Source organism: Orussus abietinus, unplaced genomic scaffold, assembly GCF_000612105.2.
Source record: "Orussus abietinus isolate OABI.00-Male unplaced genomic scaffold, Oabi_2.0 scaffold19, whole genome shotgun sequence".
Classification (NCBI taxonomy): Eukaryota; Metazoa; Arthropoda; class Insecta; order Hymenoptera; family Orussidae; genus Orussus; species Orussus abietinus.
Window position 1 is genome coordinate 40,479 of NW_019395981.1, and position 17,628 is coordinate 58,106.

The following is a 17,628-nucleotide window of genomic DNA, read 5'->3' on the forward strand; positions in this document are numbered from 1 at the left end:
AATCGTACCCGCGGTGACGATCGCATCCGTATAGAGGAGGCCGATAAAGCCGCACGGTTACTGTCCCCGCGAACGAGATATTCGGATCGCTCGAGGTGAATTGCCGTATCGATTGAGCCACCTCACGCGACCGAACTCCGACCTTTTCCTACGTGCAGTCGGACTGCAGCTACGTCACGAACGTACTTCGTCATCTATCGAACGTCTATTGAAATCCGATCTCGTGGACATCTGTCATTTCACCCGGGAAACCGGAGGAATCCCTCCCGACCCTGCTCGATTCACGTGGATATCGTAATATATCCAATTTCCCGAGTGAATTTTTTTTCCCGGCGCCAGTGTGCGTCCATTCAGGCATCCACGAGTGCCCTCTTTCCCCTTTAAACGAGATTCCCGTTTCCGACTGATACGAGGCTGATGAGCCCAGAAACCACGTGGGAGGTGGACGCGTCGCGCACTCCTTCGGCGTGACAGGCCGAGTCGAATCATCGATCTGGGTCGAACTTTAAATCCTTCGATTATTCAATTAGCCGATAGAAATTTCCCTCGCCGTTGATTAAGAGCCTGGGAGATCACTTTTCTAATTAAGCCTTAGAAAACCGTACAAAAGTGGATATTTCGGGTCCCAGTGTGAGCAACCTCGCCAACATCTTCTCGTCCTAAATTCTATTGTACTCCAGATTCTTACGCTCCTTTGAGGTGAATATTTTCGACTCGAGGTCGTTCTCGCAAGCGAATGGTAAGGTCAAGTTCGGGAAAGATTTAGAGCTAAGGACGCTTCCCGTGGCTTTTCCACGCGTCTGACACTCGCCGCGTCCATTTCGCGCCATTTCCAGGTCAGTTTGTCCTCGTCGAGTCAGGTCGAGAGGCCGGGCCACGGTCTACAGCCCTGTGCTCGCATAATTAATTCCCACTGCAGGCAGGGCTGCGTGCAAAAAGGCACAGCTCTCTTTCCAGGTTCCCCCTGGAACGGTTCCGTGACTCCTGCCCATCCTGACCTCGAGTCCTTGCCCCGACGTCGTCCTTTGCGGCGCCGCCAGGGTCGCTCCGCACGAAACGTGGGATTCGAGTGGCGAATTTTTAAGGTCCGACGCGACATGACGAATCCCAAAGTCTCACGGAAATTATAACGAAAAAAGAAGCCACTTTCATTTTTTTTTTTTTTTTCTGCGCTAAGCAAAGGCCGGTATCTCTGATAGAGCCTCTCTGCCACTGTGCTATTATTGGTGTTGATAAAAACTACTGCAACCGTGATTATAACTCGAGTTGCCTCGGATCTTCTTGCCCAAAGCAAGAAAAACCTTATTCCTTATTACCTATAATCGAATTATTTTTCGGAGTGAACGAATTATTAATCCAGGTCGAATTTACATCCGTGTCACATTTTCTCACCGACTCCGCGGGTGATCACCACGTGGAGGCGTCGAGGATGAAGTGCGTTTATCTTTTTTATTTTGCTTGATTGGAGCCCACGTGGAGCAGGGCTCTTACAGAAATTTCCAAATTCTCCCAGGGCGTGACTGATTTCCGATGATCCAGTTGTTCCACTGTCGATGTCCAAAAAAAAATGCTTGGTTTGACTTGTCAAGGGCACGAATTTACCTTCCAGATTCGAAGCCTTTACGAGGGCAATATCAGGAGACAACTCGCGGTCGGGTATCACCAGGCGTGGCCGATGAAACGATGCAGTTGCAGCTGCACGTGCGTACATCGTCCCAGGCTGCCGATATGTCGGGCAATTTCCGCGATATTCACGCGAGCGTGAAATTGAAATATCAATATTTAACGGTGCAGGACGAGACGTCGGGTGTTCCCGACGCGGAGTCATCGTGGAGTATCGCGATAGCCCTGGGACGAGATCAGCGAATTTTCGGGGTTTTTCCCCGACTGACCCGTGACTCTACGAGACGAAGGAAACCACGTGCACTTGCAATGCACTGCAATCGGCAAATTCGAGCTCTCTCTCTCACACAATCCCCGACCGACGAGCACGTGCGTGAAGCCTCCACTTTTACAAAATTCAAATCTTCCTATCCAGAGATTTTATATCAGCTGCTAATCACGTGTCACGTTCTTAAATTTCCAGTCAGTCCAATTTTGGAGAAAAATAGAATTTTTCGGAAGGTACCAGGTACCCAAAAGCCAGCACCCTCAATTTAACGGAGTCTAACGCTTTAATAACCTAAACTCAATATACCATTGAAGCATGCAGAATTAGCATGCAATTATCCGATTGGTTCGCATAAAATATTAGAAAACGTAGAAATGAAATTTTTGCGAAGGTGGAGGCGCCGGCTCCGTGCACCTCGCCGAGCAGCTGTTCGATGGCCATATAGGGAGTGCTCGCGTCCCGTCGTTTGTTTCGCCGGCCGATTCGAGGGGACGCCGCGGAAATTCGAATACGTGTCTGGCATCGACCGGCCGATTCCCGTACGGGATTTGAATATATCTCGCGGCGAGCAATCGCATGAATATTACAGGTAGAGCTCGCGCGGCCGCAAACGCGCGAGATAGCGGGATCCCGTTGGCGTGCAAAGCCGCGCGGCGAGTCCGCGAGATCCGAGTGGCAATTATCGGCCGACGAGGGCGATATCTCGACCCCCTCGACGATTCGGGACCTCCCGATAAAGTGGCCCACCAAACTCGAGGAGCCCTCTTTCGTCGATTCGGAATCCGTACAGGAGTGACGCGAAGTCCCACGTGGACGATCGGCGAGCAGGTACACGTGCGAGCGATAAACCGCGGGATAAAGTCCCGTCGAGAATTGATATTATTTCTTAGGACTGACCGGCCGAAGACGAGTGTCGCCGGGGTCGACTTTCGAGGAGGTCCCCGAACCGGAGACGATATTTCATAAAGCTCATAAAATGACGAGCGTAATTCGTTGCCAACGCAGAACCGGTCCCGAACATGTCGCGGAAGTACTGTCGCTCTCTATCAGAAGTACTCGCGCACGGTCTCGAATCCCGAGTACCGACTTATCGAATATTACCAGGGCTCTATTTTCGTCGAGCGTTTATTTCTCGACGCTCGCACGAGAGCCAGGTTGCCCCTAATTTAGGCGGACAACTGTTCAAACAAAGGTACGCCGGATTTTTGGGGACCACTCGTCGACGAGCAAATCCATGCACGTGATAGGAATTAATCGATGCACCGCCGGATGCACCGTCACGCGAGCGTTGTTTGAGTATGTTTCGACATTTTTCACCGAGGATAATGCGCGATATCGCGAAGTGCGTATCCGGCCATTGAGTGGATTGTTGAGAAGAGCGCCGTCATTCTCGATAATGCCACCGTGGGTTTTGCGTCCTTAACGCGTTTCCCTCCCTACTTAGTTCGGGGAGATCGATGGCAGGTAATTGTCCATTTACCAAGCGCGGACCATTTTAAAAGTTATCGAAAGATGGGTAATTCCATGCGCCTGCACTGCCGGACCGGTTTGAGTTGCACACACGGGCGCATGCACTTGCACCGACCCCGTGGCGACCCATGCAAGCAACATGGCTGATAATGAAGGTAATGCCGACCGGAGTAAGATAATTCGATAATCATTTTTTCGACGTAGGACGTGGACAATAAATTACCGGCCACTTTTCATCTTTAACCCGGCCGAGCCCGGTTTTCCGCGGAAATCGCCGTCGAAGGCCAAGCAGAATCCATCGAATGCATCAGCTGGCTATCGCGAGATTATCTTAATCATCCATGTGTCCAGAGTGATATACACATCGATAGCACGTTTCCTACATCTATTTCGACTTTACGGGACGCGATAACGAGCGACGTTATCGCTCGATATTGACTCGCCCAATAATCGCGTTTACCGGCGGTGCGTTAAAATTTCAATATTTATTGCGGATATAAATTTTGCACGACGTCCAACGGCGGATCGTGCCTCCACCTTCGGTCTCTCCTCGGTCATACCATGCCCGTGCAAACCCGCCGCGACATACTCATCGATTGATCGTCAACGCCTTCGGAAGCTGTGACGTCAATGAAAGCGCAGGTCAGTTTCCTGCCATTGAAAGCCGACACCTTTGCGCGAGGTACAGGGAACATACGTATCCAGGTTAACTCGGTACTCCGATGCGTACCGATTTCTCAAAAATAACATATCACTCGTTATCGATCTAATTATTGCCGACGATCAAGGGTGCAAACGCGGAAGGAGAACGCAACAACGCAAAGGAGTCCATCCCAAGGGGCAATTAACTCGTAAATTAGCGAAAACGATTTTCTTTTCGAGAACCTATTGCCTGATTACATGTGATAACCGGCAACGTGATTCGGTATCAAGGTACGTTCGGCTTTAAAATAATGAAAATGCATCGGTGATTTCCAACGATTTCCACGCGAGCATTAAAGTCGACGATTTCCTGGGTGAACAACCCCTCGGTCCATCCCTCGCACGGCTGAGGTTATTTCAGGTGTGACAATTCGACCCCCTCCAACCTGAGCATCGAATATAACCGACTTAATAATTGCGGCGCATTTTGTGTCGAGAGAGGTAAAATACTAAACCCTAGGAAAAGCGGAGGGAAATAAAGGCGCGGAACAGAGACCGTGGAAATGGTGGCGAGGGTCCAGATACAAGATGTCGACTCGGGGATTTCAGCGATTCCATCTAATCCGTGCCAGTGGAGAATATAATGAGACTCGAGGAAACCGTCGGAGGGAGTACAAAGGACAGCGGAATAAATGCATGTAAAAAGGGACCGGGCACAATGGGGGGACGGAGAAATGAAGTAGACGGCGTAAGGAGCGAGGGAAATGAAATTGAATATAATAGACGGTGGGCCAGAGAGGCTCGGTTTCGCCGGGGTCGCGATAAACGTGAGAAAAGTTAACAATGACATTGCTGCCAAGGCCGTCGCAAAAGTCGGGGATCCCCGGGTTCGCTTTCTGTGAGAAAGCGTCCAATGGCCCGAGAAACGGTAATCGATGAAATCATCGATATTTCCGGATCGACTCGTTATCGGCCACTGTCTTCCTCGTCACCATTCCTCGGATCGAAGTGCCGAGGCCGATGGGGTCTGCCTTTTCGTCAAGTGCGCAGATTCCCAGGTGACTCATCGAGTTAAAAGCTAATTGCCTCGTCCCGGCTCTTACCTGGAGGATTCCTACGTCGGCCCACCGGAGCTCGCTCAGTCCCATCTTTTTTCCCCTCTTTTCCCATTTTAGAGCCTTTTAAACGCGCACGTATCGCGGCTCTTTAAACGGTCCAGCCTGATTTAAGTGACTTTTTACAGGTTACGTTATTCACCAGAGAGAAAAAGCGATCTCGAGAGGGGGACAGGGATCCGGCGCCATCGGCTCGGCATCGATCTCCCCATAATTAACGTGCCCAATTAACAGGACCTTAACGCGACCTCACCGCGGAGGAATCGAGAGAAGGTAAGGACCTATCAAAGTCGATTCCCGTAAACGCGACTCCGGTATTTCTGGTTCTTCCACCAGGGTAGGAAAATTCGTGGGATCGCGCGAGTTAACGCGACGCGATATCGCGCGACCGAGGGAAAAAGAACGAGAAACCCGTTCCGGAGATCCGGAAGTTCTCGACTCGCCGCTAACAAAACTTCACTAAATAGTTCCTCGAGTCTGAGGTGGAACTCGCGTTGGAATTAAAAAAAGAAAAAAAAGGAAAAGAAAAGAGGAAGAGGAAGAGACCAAAAAAAGAACGGTCTTTCTTTACGGCACTTTTTACGCCTCGCTCTTCGTTGTGAAAATACTGCACCGTGTACGTTCGTCTACACACCTGGTGGTTCCGTTTAACCGCGACGATCAAGGGTGCAATTGATATTGCACAATAGGTACTTGTCGACGTGCAAACAAGGTTGATCGATGTCTGAGATTGCTTCAAGAACGCGGTTAATTACGGGGGACCTTGCTCTTAATGCGATCGCTTCTCTCGTGCCTCTTCGACTTCACGCTCTCCAGAAATTTGCACATATACACTGGAAGTTCTTTTTTCTTTCTCCCCCGTGTGTATTACTTTTCTCGCGTTCTTTCTGGGACGGCCATGAGGTTGATGCACTTGCAATGAGATTGGCACAGAAAACTCCACGCCAGCGTTCTAGTCATTATTCGCGGTCGTTCTTGAGGGTCTTTGCGTTTATACATATATACATATATGTATATATATATATACGTGCACACATTTCATTTATACATACGGCATGCGTAATAAGTTTATAAAAAGCATTTGCCATCGCGCTTTTTTCCATGGGAGGGGAAAAATCCTCGAGCGCACGCCAAGTATGAAAATGTTCTGCTTTTTTGGTAAAGGTACTACATTTTTATTCATGAACCCCGCGGATAGTTCGAGAAGGGCCGAGACCTCTTTCCGACCTTTCGAGGATTCATTGTGGACTCTCTCATCCAGACGCATTCGGTCGAGACATATCTCAAATTGAATGATAATGAAATGCCTCATAAATAAATCTAATATCAGTAACATTGAACCGCTAACCATGAACCGCACTCGTTGTGCACCGAAATAACCAATATGCCACGTGCAGCGATAATTGGTGTCATGGTAAGAAACCGTACTTCCGCAAGCCCTCGTTTTAGAAATTCAATTTCTCTGCTATCTCAAGGCACCATGAAAAAGATACGAGGAAAAAAAGAAAGAAGAAAATGGAGCAAATCGGAACAGCTTCTAAACCCCAATTAAACGAGTCGAGCAAGTACTTTCCGACGTTGTCAGTCCACTTAGGATGCTCTTATCTCACACGAGAAATACCGTAAAATGATAAAAGACCCAACGACTCCAATTCAATTCCGAAAACGGCCCCCGTCACTGCGGGGCGTTATCGTTTTCGCTTCCCAAAGGAAGGCACATAAAATTATGACGGATTGATGTAAGGCCGCGTAGCTTTTTGGCAAACTCATTTGATTTTTACTTACACTCCCATATATCGTCCCGAGAGTCCCGGGGCCTCTTCCGAGGCTCTCGGGGCCCCATTGTGGAGTTTCTCATCGTACAGGTTTCGCCGAGTCTGACTTCGAGCCGAATGACGACCGAGAGGGTCCCGCTCTCGGGTGGGTTGTCGGACGGTTGCGGGGGTGGCAAGACCGCTTTAAAAATAACCGACCCTAAGGGCTTAAGTAGCTAACGATTGTATCGTGACGAAAGGTACTACGCGACCGAGGACAAGAGAAAAGCCCCCGGAGAGGTTCGGGGCCCGAAGATCGGATCACGGTCCCCCCGAAAAGAAAGCCTCAACGGGACAGCCAGGTAGACTCGTCGGCCACTTCCGAAATTTGGCCGAAAATGGCCCCGGGGGCATTTCGTAGTCATGGACAAGGTGCTACTCTCGACGAAGGTCTCTTGAATCGCCCTAAATCATTCGCGTCCTTTCTCGCCGACCCCGAGGTCTTACGAGTCGGACGGAGAAAAGAGGAGTCGGAAAGCACATTTTCCGGATTAGTTTGGCCACGAGGGTCACGTAACGGTTGTCGGTTTCCACGATCCACGTCGTGGCCAGGACTCATCTCGTTTCGTATATTCGACGACGAAGCGCGCCTCCAGGAACCGAATGTCGCCTCGAGGCGAGGGCCACGACTCTTTCGCTAAAATGGTAAAATCCGTAACAAGGCATCACGCAACTTTTCCAATAACGACCGAGGCACCTTCGACAGCCTCGCGGCTGTCGCTAAAGGCCCTCTCCGTGCCTTATTTCCTGAAATAAGTCGGCAAATCGATAATTCGTATTGCGCAATCCGTCCTCGTGCACTCACCCGTGCGAATGATCGTATCGAGGTAGAATGCCCCCGGAAAGTCGTACCGGGTAAATGATCCGAAGAAGATTTATTCCTTAGAAGAAACGGTTAAGTACTGATTTTTCGATACACCGGCCGTGCCGTGGCGGAATTTTGAAAATTCAATCGGAACCGCGGTTGAGTCGCGGGGTCCTTCGATGCTGGTCGCGATTGGCATCGATCGAGCGACCGGCACTCGGGTCGATTATTTATTTCTCCCGGCGATGTTTCCTGCATAACGGTACGCAGGGACCGCGCCATCGCCGGACTAGATCCGTTTCTATAATTACGACGTAACGCCATAATAGAGCCGCGCGGGCTCGTATCGATCTCGAGACGACGTCGCCGATAGACGTCCGCACCGGAAGTCGGCCACGATTCCGAACGCCGGGAAAGTAAAGAGACCCCGATTTTTCCCGTATTTGGTCAATCAATGAGGGCGACTCCGTGGCATGGTCGCGGTGCAATAAGACAGGTCTTAAAAAAAAAAAAAGAAAAATATGACAATCAGTAATACAAAAATATCCAACTTTTCGAACACATGTCTCGGGACAAGTTGCACCCTCGTGACGTAAAATTCCATATACAATTGCCTACGAAATTTGGAAAAACTGTATCTCGAAAAACCTTTGATTACCCTGACAAAAATGCCCATATTAGTTTACACACCTAATTATTGGTTACTTCCAGGCTACAATAAATAGCAGTAAAATTACATTGCGTCTCCAATATCCAATTCAGCAATTAAGTTAAGTTAATTGCAACGTGATATCACACTTAATTCCAATTAATAATCTCTCCATTTTACGCATTTCTACGTGAAACTTCAGCTAGAAGGTACGTAAAAATGTATGTAAAATCCCGTTGATTTATATCAGTGTACATGTATACCATATTTAAAGGAGTATTTTTAACAGCAAGGTTAAGCGGAGTTCCGACCAGTATGCCATCCACGACGCGTTGACGCGCCGCGCTCAGTGCAACCCCAACGCCCTCGGTGGAACTCCACCTAACGATCCCGGCCCTCCTCTCCCGCGGGACTCCTCGACTCGGCGTCCTCGTGTGCGTGTCCTCGACCGAAGGGATTGACCCGAGGAGGAGGTTCACGGGTTCACCTCGGTCGGACAATAGTCGTGATCCACGCGGCGGATTCGCGAGCGATACGATCCCCGGACACCGGAAACTCGGGCTTTAAAGGGGAACGCGCGCTATTTGCTCCCTCGGGCGGAAAGCAGACGAGTTGGTTTCTCTTTTTGTCTTCGACATCTTGATATACGTCGAGCCAATCGAGGAATTTCCCTCTTTCCCCAAGCCGCGTACCGAGCGACACGTATATCACTCGCCGATCCGAGCTCAGGCGGTCCGATAAGACGCGGGGTTCGTGCGGTGATTTCTAGGCCGATTTAATTGTAAATAGTTTTGCGCGAAATCGGCCACGGAGATTGCAGCTTGTTCCGCGCAAGATAAAGAGAAAGAGAGAAGGCGATCAATCCAGATAGAGCCGTAGTGCCCATTGTGTACCGGCGAAACTCGTTCGGACGATCCTATCGGTCCAGCTACAATGCACATTTCGTCGATAGAGTTGCGATTTGTTCAGCGCCGAATTAATTAGCCGGTGGGTTAATTGCCCGTAGAATTTTCATGCGCGCCGCGGCATGCCAATCCTCACCGCAACGTGCGAGTCTCCGTGACTTTTTGCCGGCCCATTCAGAGGGAAACGCGGATAAAAAGTATGCACTGCATGTAGCTGCAAATAATCGCCTCTCGTAAGGGTTTTCCCTCCCTGCGCGTAGGTCGGCGTGAAGCGACGGAGGTACGGTTAAACCCCGTTAAAGGGAGTCGAGGAGTTCTCTCGACCACGTGGGAAAGTTTACCGCCCTCTGAAATTCGAGAAGGACGAGCGCGGAGTGATTAATGAACGCGTGGAGCTCGAGAACTTGACATTCACGGAGTATCCTCCTCGGGAATCGCGTCCCGCAAGATCGCGGCGGCTTGTCTTCGAGTCCTGTGAAGAATGGCCAGGGAACTCGACTCGCCACGTGTCCTTGCTTCAGCCTGGATAGCCAACGAAGTTGCACCTGACGGCACTTCCGTTTTGGCCGAGTTAACGGACCGTACGCGTAACGAAGTCAGGTCGTTACCTCGTCTGTGGTGCGGAGAAAAATAACGATTAGTTGACGGGATCGATAAGAGGCATTTAAATATGGCGGATGCTCGAGTACCTCTTCCTCGGATTTAAATGGAATGTAAATATATTCGATGGCTCGTCGTACGTTGTGGGGGATTAGTCGAATTCTTATCTATTTCTTTTCTTTCCTCTCTTTCGATTAATCACTTCCGGAGGATCTGACTCCGAGTAATGTGATTTTTGGGTGAAAAGCTCCCGGACCAGTCGCGTCGCGATTGAATGGGTGCATTGTCTTGACATTGACGGGGCACGGTGCGAGAGATAGCACTGTAAGGAGGGACAATGGGGGATCGCGAGCATTCAATCGCGAGGTATCTACGTTGATAGGATATATGTGTCAATGGGTACCTGGTGCAAACAAGAATCGCACGGAGCCAGACTGCATTTGTCAATACATCAAATATCGCGCGAACGCCCTTTTATCACGTCCCTGTAGTTACCGTCGAGATAGATAGGTCCTGCGTGTGTACAGGTGCATATATAATGCAACGCTCCCAGATGCGGCGTGCTTTTCTCTGCCATGTTACGAAGAGGGTAGAAGTGGTATACCATTCGTCCATTCACGATGACTAGTACAGAGGGAGGGACCCTAAAATTGGCAGGGATCGTGCCTCGTGGAAAAATTAAATTTAATTGAATGTCTCGCAGAGTAGTGCCCGGCATAATCTATGGTTATTCGATTTTGGTAAATTTTGATATGTTAGAAAAAATACTACGGCATACTTGAGATAAGAATTTCATAATTTAACGACAATTATAGGGGATGACACTTGTCTTACCTTGATGCCACTGCGCCCTTGCTGCTTCAGCAGAACGTTCTCAGGCTTCATGTCGCAGTGTATGATTTTGTTTTTGTAGAGTGCATCCAGGCACTGAAGCAACGAGTGGGAGAACTTCCTAACCAACTGTAGGCTAAATCCTTGGAACTTGTTCTTCTTGATTAGCTCGTACAAATTAATGCTGAGAAGCTCGAAGGTAATGCACATGTGATTACGGAAAGTGAACGAGTCGAACATATGAATGATGTTCATCGTGTTGTTCTTATCCTGCTCCCTGAGATTCCGAAGTATTCTGATCTCCTCCTGAGCCTGCCGATGAAACCTCTTTTCGTTCCTCACCATCTTTAAAGCGACGTGCTCATGCGTCTTGTGGTCGTACGCTTTGACCACTTGTCCGAAGGAACCTCTGCCGATCACTTTTAGCACTTCGTACCTATAAGCAACGTGATCATGAGGTACGTGAATGTATGATCCTTGATCGTTGTCATAGGCATGATTATTTTCATGCCCTATAATGCCCGGCCTTTTCTCCGCGTTTACTCCAATAAAGTAGATCTGGGAGTAGTTAAATATTTCATGGTGCTCATAGGGTGTCAACTTGTTCATGTACAGCTTCATTACTATTTCTGGCGTAACCGTTGCAATTTTTGGCTTTCCTCCACTGGTATTCTCATCGGAGCGCCCGTTCTTAACCATCGGACTACCGGATTGACTGCTCGGATGAGAGTGAGAATTGTGACTGGAATTATGGCTATTGTGGCTGGTGTGGCTGGTGTGACTGGTATGCGAGCTTAGGCTCAAATTCAAACTATCCAAATTGCTAGTTAAATTTTGCAGGCTATTGTTCGTACTCGATCCTAAACTAGGCAGGTGCGTCCCCGCCGTGTGACCCGTGTGGGTCTGATGGCTCGTCGGTGACTCTCCTTGCTTCGGCACTAAACCACTCGCCTTCAAAGGTGGAAGATGATCGCTCTCGTTCGCCGACACACGAGACGAGTGGAACGGATTCGGCCTGGAAAGAGGCATATCCACGGTGGCGGTCAGCGTTGACCCACCAGCTGGATGGTGATCGTTTTCGTTCCCGGTTACACGAGATGAATGGAACGGATTCGTTCTTGAGAGGGGCATCTCGATAGTAGTGGCAGCTAAGGTTAAGCTAGACATTTGTGCCCATTTAGCAGATAAGTGTTCACGTTGTGCCTTTCGTTTAGTCTCCTCGTGCGCTTCCGTAGAAATCCTTGCTTATTCGCGTAGAACTTCCATTCTATTCGTTCCTACTAAGAGGTCACGTTATTGCTCTTGGCCATGTAGAATAAATCACAAAGCGTTCCAAGTTACATCTTCGATTCCTGGATTCTTCCAGTACATGGATTACTCTTGGACCGACCGTCGGCTCTTACACTCAATCCCATCTCACGATGCCACTTCTGAGGCATAAATCAATTCTCCTAGAGGTTCGCAACACCTCCGCTCCCATGTCTACCTCCCAAAGGTCTTTCCTCTGGATCGCTTTGCCTTTGGCATCACCGAATCTCCTTCGTAACTCGACGACCGCTCGTTCGTCCGTACCTTGAGATCGTCATGCGTTCTCAAAAGTAATATCCAAAAGCCATGAAAAAATCTCGTGTAAATGCGGTAGACTAGAAGAGGTCTTCGACTCCCTTGACGGAAAGCAGCCCTAGGGACCCTCTCTCCCTCTCGCCCCTACGCGATTACACATACTCACACGTATACACACGTCAAAACACTGAGCGAACACGGATTCTGGGCCGACCGAGGGAGGAGCGAGGGCCAGGAACCGTCGAATCGCTCGGCGACGGCGGCGACGTCCGGCCGGACGCCACCCGGAGGTCCCCCTTCGGGGGGAGGGGGGAAACTCAGGAAAACTCCGACTCGCTCGCCTCCTCGTTCGCTTCGTCCTCGCCCTTTTGCTTGATCCTCCGGATCCCTTTAACCTTCGAGTGCGCCCTCGAGCGTCTAATTTTACGATCTATCGCGCACGAGGGCAAACGCATCCTGAGCCGCCGGGTCTAGCTCGGAGGTTATTGGCACCAGGCCGCCCGAGTTTGACGACTCCGCTCCATTCAGCCCGACTCAGCCTCCGCTCGGTCGAGGGCACGGTGCCCGACAACGAGTGTGGGACGCCCTTTCGCTGATCGATCTTCACGCCTCTCTCTCTCCCTCTCTCTCGCTTCCGACAAAGCCTCTCGAGAGAAAAGAGACGCACAGGCAAGCGCCGAGCCTCGTGCACCGTGCAGCACCGCAACGAAACGTGCTCAACGGCCGTGCGAGTCGCGCGACGCGCACCTACACACTGACCGATGCACACGGTGCTGCGCCTGACCGCCGCGCACGGATACAGACACTAGAGGGAGGACCGTCCGCGCACGCTGCTTTACCGACGGCGCCACCTCGCGGTCTGCGGGCGCGCGTGCGTTCGGGCGATATCGGATATTCCCGTCTCACTGGACGCTCTCGGCTCCGCGCTGACGGGAGGCCGAGCGCTGAGGCTTCGCTTTACCGGCGGCGCTGCGCCGACCGCGGCGCCCTCTGGCGCCCGCACGCCAAGGTGGCGGCGCACCGCGACACCGTCAACGAGTCGAGCACTCGGGACCGAGAACGGACGGCGATATCCCGATTGGCCCGATCGTCCCCTTTCTCTTCCTGGACGAGTGATTCTCGAAATCCGGCGATTCTCCTCCGTCTCGCCGGGCTCGAGACCTTCTCGCATCCCGCGTGTTCCCTCACTGGGCGCTCAAACGATCGGTCGACGTTGCTACTCCGCGAGAACTCGAACCCGCGGTCCCGAGAGGAACTTCTCCCGACCGGTTTTCGTCACCGACACCTCCCGTCGAGTCTCGCCTCGTGACTCCATTCTCCTCGTCGCGATCGCACCTTGGAGCGAGCGGTCGAATCGCGAGACGATCCCGGCTGCATCAAAATCGGGAGCAGTTAGGAGCGTGGCACTCACACATACTCATGTAGAACACAGCCGTGTGTTCCAATGTTTCAGAAACTGCGACAACTAAATGATTGTGGATTTTGTCGATAGATGATATTAAAAAATCCGCAATCACTTAGTTGCCAACCCAACAGTTCAGTGCGCTGAACGTGATGGTGGTGGTCACGTACAGAACACATGCAGCAACCTGGGTGAGCGTATCGCACGCGGAATCTTTGTGCGTCCCAATCAGCCGCGGTTCGCGGCGGCAAGCTGCGGCTCCAAGTAAACTTTGCGTGTAGGGCTCACATGCATACTGCACACATAGTGAGTTTTGTGTACGAGCTGGATACGGCAAGAATCATAATTCGGATAATGTATGGTTTTTAATCCTACTTAGCTGTCTTCGAATTTGTCATCGATGTGAAGCGTTCATTTCGTAAACGAAGAAGTTGGGACCGTAGAAAATGTATCTACAAAACAAATGAATTCGACAGACATCAGGAGTAAGTGTTTATCATTTGCATTGAAAATGTTTATCAAAAAAGTTGTGAAATAAATATTTTATTATGTGAAACATATTTTTCATGTGTATTTTATATTGCGTTCCTTTTCACCTATTCAAATTTCCCGCTGGATGAGGCACTGTGAAGTAGCGCGGGTATTTGGTGTATATCCTACCCACGATGGAGCGCTGAAGACGTGTGCGCAAAAAATACATTGCGGCTTATGGGACCTTCCGCTGTATCTAATACTCTCAGGTCCATGCTTGTAACTGATTCTTGTAAGCGCACCAGCTGATATCTGCGCGAGTGCGTCGTAGTTAGTCAAATCTACAATACGTTACGAGTGCAGAATGAGCTCAGTGCCAAAGTCCTTTAAGGAGAGTCGCTCTTTTGGTACGTATTATCGAGAGATCCGCAAAACATCGATCGATGGATTCATAACTGTACTTGGAAACGATCAACGAATAAAGGCTTTCGGTTTGTGTACACTAGGCACCAGTCAATAGTTGTTCTTCACCGATTGTTGCATCGTAGCGTCTAAGATTTATTGCGCGAAAAAAAAGACGTCAATTCGAAGATATATAAGCGTAAGCTGAGATGTTGCTAGGTGCTTTTCTTTGTGTGGTGCAAGCATTAGTCTTTATGACGGGACATTTGTACAACACTGACTATTGTTTTAACTGCGATTATGATGATTGCTTATTTCTTTTATTTAATTAGGAACGTTTAAGAATCAATGTTGATTTTATGCTCTATTATTTAGCACAACGAGTTGCAGACATAGAAGTAATTCGGGAGCGGCATCCACATAAGATTCCTATTATTGTTGAACGGTATTATGGAGAGAAGCAATTGCCATTATTGGACAAGACAAAATTTTTGGTACCGGATCATTTGACGGTAGCAGAATTCGTAAAAATTATTAGGTACATTACTCATTGTGATTACTTTGTCAATGTAGCTAGAAAAACAGATAAGTGCTTTATTAATATGTATTATCAATAGACGTAGGTTGCAACTTCATCCAACGCAAGCATTCTTCTTGTTGGTGAATCAGAGAAGTATGGTGAGTGGCAGCATGAACATGGCACATTTATATCAACATGAAAAGGATGACGATGGCTTTCTGTATATCGTTTTTGCCAGTCAAGAGGTGTTTGGTCACTAGGTTTCATAAAAAGATCTTTTATACAGGTAAGCAGTCTTAATATTGATAATTACGATTCTGGCTTTTTTATTTGGAAATGAAACAAACTTGACCTTTAAAGCAAATTCATTGACTTTCAATTTCAGATAAGAATAATACAATGTCACATAAATGCTATATCACAGTGGGCTCACAATCGAATTTCAGCAAAAGTATGGATTTGCTAATTACTGTGTAGTACTCCAAGCAACCATTAATCTTTGTCATTAGTCAGTCCTATATATCGTTAATATGTAATCAGTAATGGAGGGAAGTAATTGATATCGATTCCTCGTGGTGCTTTGGCTATTTGGTGTGAATATTATATAATGGCATGTCAGTGCGGCAGTTGATTGTTACTAATAGCGGTAGCCAATTTACCTATAATACATACTATTATTCGTCTTGTTAAGGAATGATGACTGCAATGATATTTGCGAACGGTCATTAATTTTAACACATTGATTAAGCAGGGGCATTAGTAGTTATAACAATTTGTGGTATTGACATCAGAAATATCTCAAATTTTATGACCTGCAGTTCCAATGAGATTAAAATATTTCCAAATAGGGAAATTTTAAGAACCTTCTTAGTTGTAAATGAAAATTGAATTTATGGTACAAACGGGAAATCTACAGGTTGGTGCTGCAATTTAAATCACTATACAGGCTATGATATATGAATAATCAAACATAAGACTAATCTTTTTAGAGAATTCAAATTGCAGTTGGAGAGTTTGAGTACTATTGTTTGTAAAAATTTAATCTGGTTAAAAAACGCAGAAACATTCACAAACAAATTGATATGTTAAAATTAAAGGTAATAATCCGTAACAAATAACACAAATAAGAATTAAGAGCAAATTCATTTGAATCATTTTCATTAATAACTTTTCTTAAAAGAAGTTATTTGTACAATAGTGAGTAATGTATTTAAAAACGTATTCTATTGATATTCAATATCTATTGTGTACAATAGTACACATCATTCAAATGTGATCAGGATAAATTAATTTTTTCTTCGATATATAAAAAACTATGTAGACTCAAACTTTTAGACTGTATCTAAAGATTGTTGATTTCAACAATATTCCCTATCGAGCGAACATAAAATATAATTTGTATTTTTACATTTCAGTTTAAAATTACCTATGATCTAAAAAGAGGGTTAGTTATGTATTATTGCAGTTAGGATATTTTAGCTAGTAATTAACAAACATAGAATTGATAAGAGTCCTAATCTCGATTTCAGCGGAATGTATAAAATCTAAACAGATACTACGCAAAGTGGTATCTAGATAATCCAAGTTGAAATTCTCATTTTATAAATAATGTTAGATTTAGTCCAGATCTACGACACAGTAGATAGAATACTGTGCAATGATTGTGTATTTAATTTAGCTAGGTAATGGTACAGTATAAGAAAAGTACAGGAGTACATATTTCTAATATTAAAGAAAGACCAAATTAGTAAAACATTGCTCTATTAACGCTCATCACAGTTTTAATTAACTTTTGCATCTGACTGTTTTTGTAGAGGTCTGAGAGTCAACACTCGCAATGTACAATAATTAAAGTTATATAGAAACTTTCCCTGTGATCGTGCAAAAGTGATTTGTCGCAGGTCTCATAAAATATTTTTCTAACAATTTCTTGACTTTCTGGGCATATTGTAAATACCATTTTTGGGAATTCGTCCATATAACGAATAAAACATTTTCTGTTAACTTGTGATAGTTGTTCGAGAGATAAAGCGACAAAGGCAGGGTTTCTGTGTACCTAATGAATCAACTAAAAGGAAATACAGTGAGAAATCAATTATTAAACGCAAACTGACGTTCCCTTTAATTGTTTCAAACAGCTCTAGGATTAATCAGACTAATTTTATTAAGGAAAGTCTTCGTCGACTTGCGTTTCCTTTTTATTGATACCGATATTGTGTGAACGTGTACACAAATGCACAGTGATCTTTTTATAACAAAATAATATATACATTAACGGTTAATACTTCCACGAAGATACCTCTTTTCTGCGAATGTAACCTTATTTAGTGCCTTCCTATATTGTAAAGTACCGAATTCTTAAATGATTTATTTTCAGCTTCGTTTGCCGAACAAAAGATACAAATAAGAATTTACGTATGCGTTGGACGAAAATAAATAAGCCCACTTTTTTGAAACATGTAGACTGAGTCTAGGCTGGATCGGCTGTGCTCTATAGATTAAACGATTTTATTTACAATAAATTCAGATTTTTTTTAAATATCCTGTT

At 47.0% G+C, this 17,628-nt stretch overlaps 2 protein-coding genes across 2 annotated transcripts in view; one reads left to right on the forward strand and one right to left on the reverse strand.

Annotated features, from left to right (window-relative positions):
• Positions 1–13,016, reverse strand: part of LOC105699784 (dual specificity tyrosine-phosphorylation-regulated kinase 2) — a 28,256-nt gene extending 15,240 nt beyond the window's left edge. The window contains exon 1 of the mRNA XM_012425075.1: positions 10,726–13,016. Coding sequence (XP_012280498.1) covers positions 10,726–11,889 — 1,164 coding nt within the window. The 5' untranslated portion in view covers positions 11,890–13,016. The remainder of the gene's footprint in view (positions 1–10,725) is intronic.
• A 1,426-nt stretch (positions 13,017–14,442) lies between these two features.
• LOC105699924 (microtubule-associated proteins 1A/1B light chain 3A) lies at positions 14,443–17,602 on the forward strand. Its single transcript, XM_012425369.1, has 4 exons — positions 14,443–14,565; positions 14,936–15,098; positions 15,178–15,366; positions 15,466–17,602. Exons 1-3 carry the CDS (start codon positions 14,523–14,525, stop codon positions 15,338–15,340), a joined length of 369 nt encoding a protein of 122 aa, XP_012280792.1. The 5' UTR covers positions 14,443–14,522; the 3' UTR covers positions 15,341–15,366; positions 15,466–17,602.
• Positions 17,603–17,628: the final 26 nt, after the last annotated feature.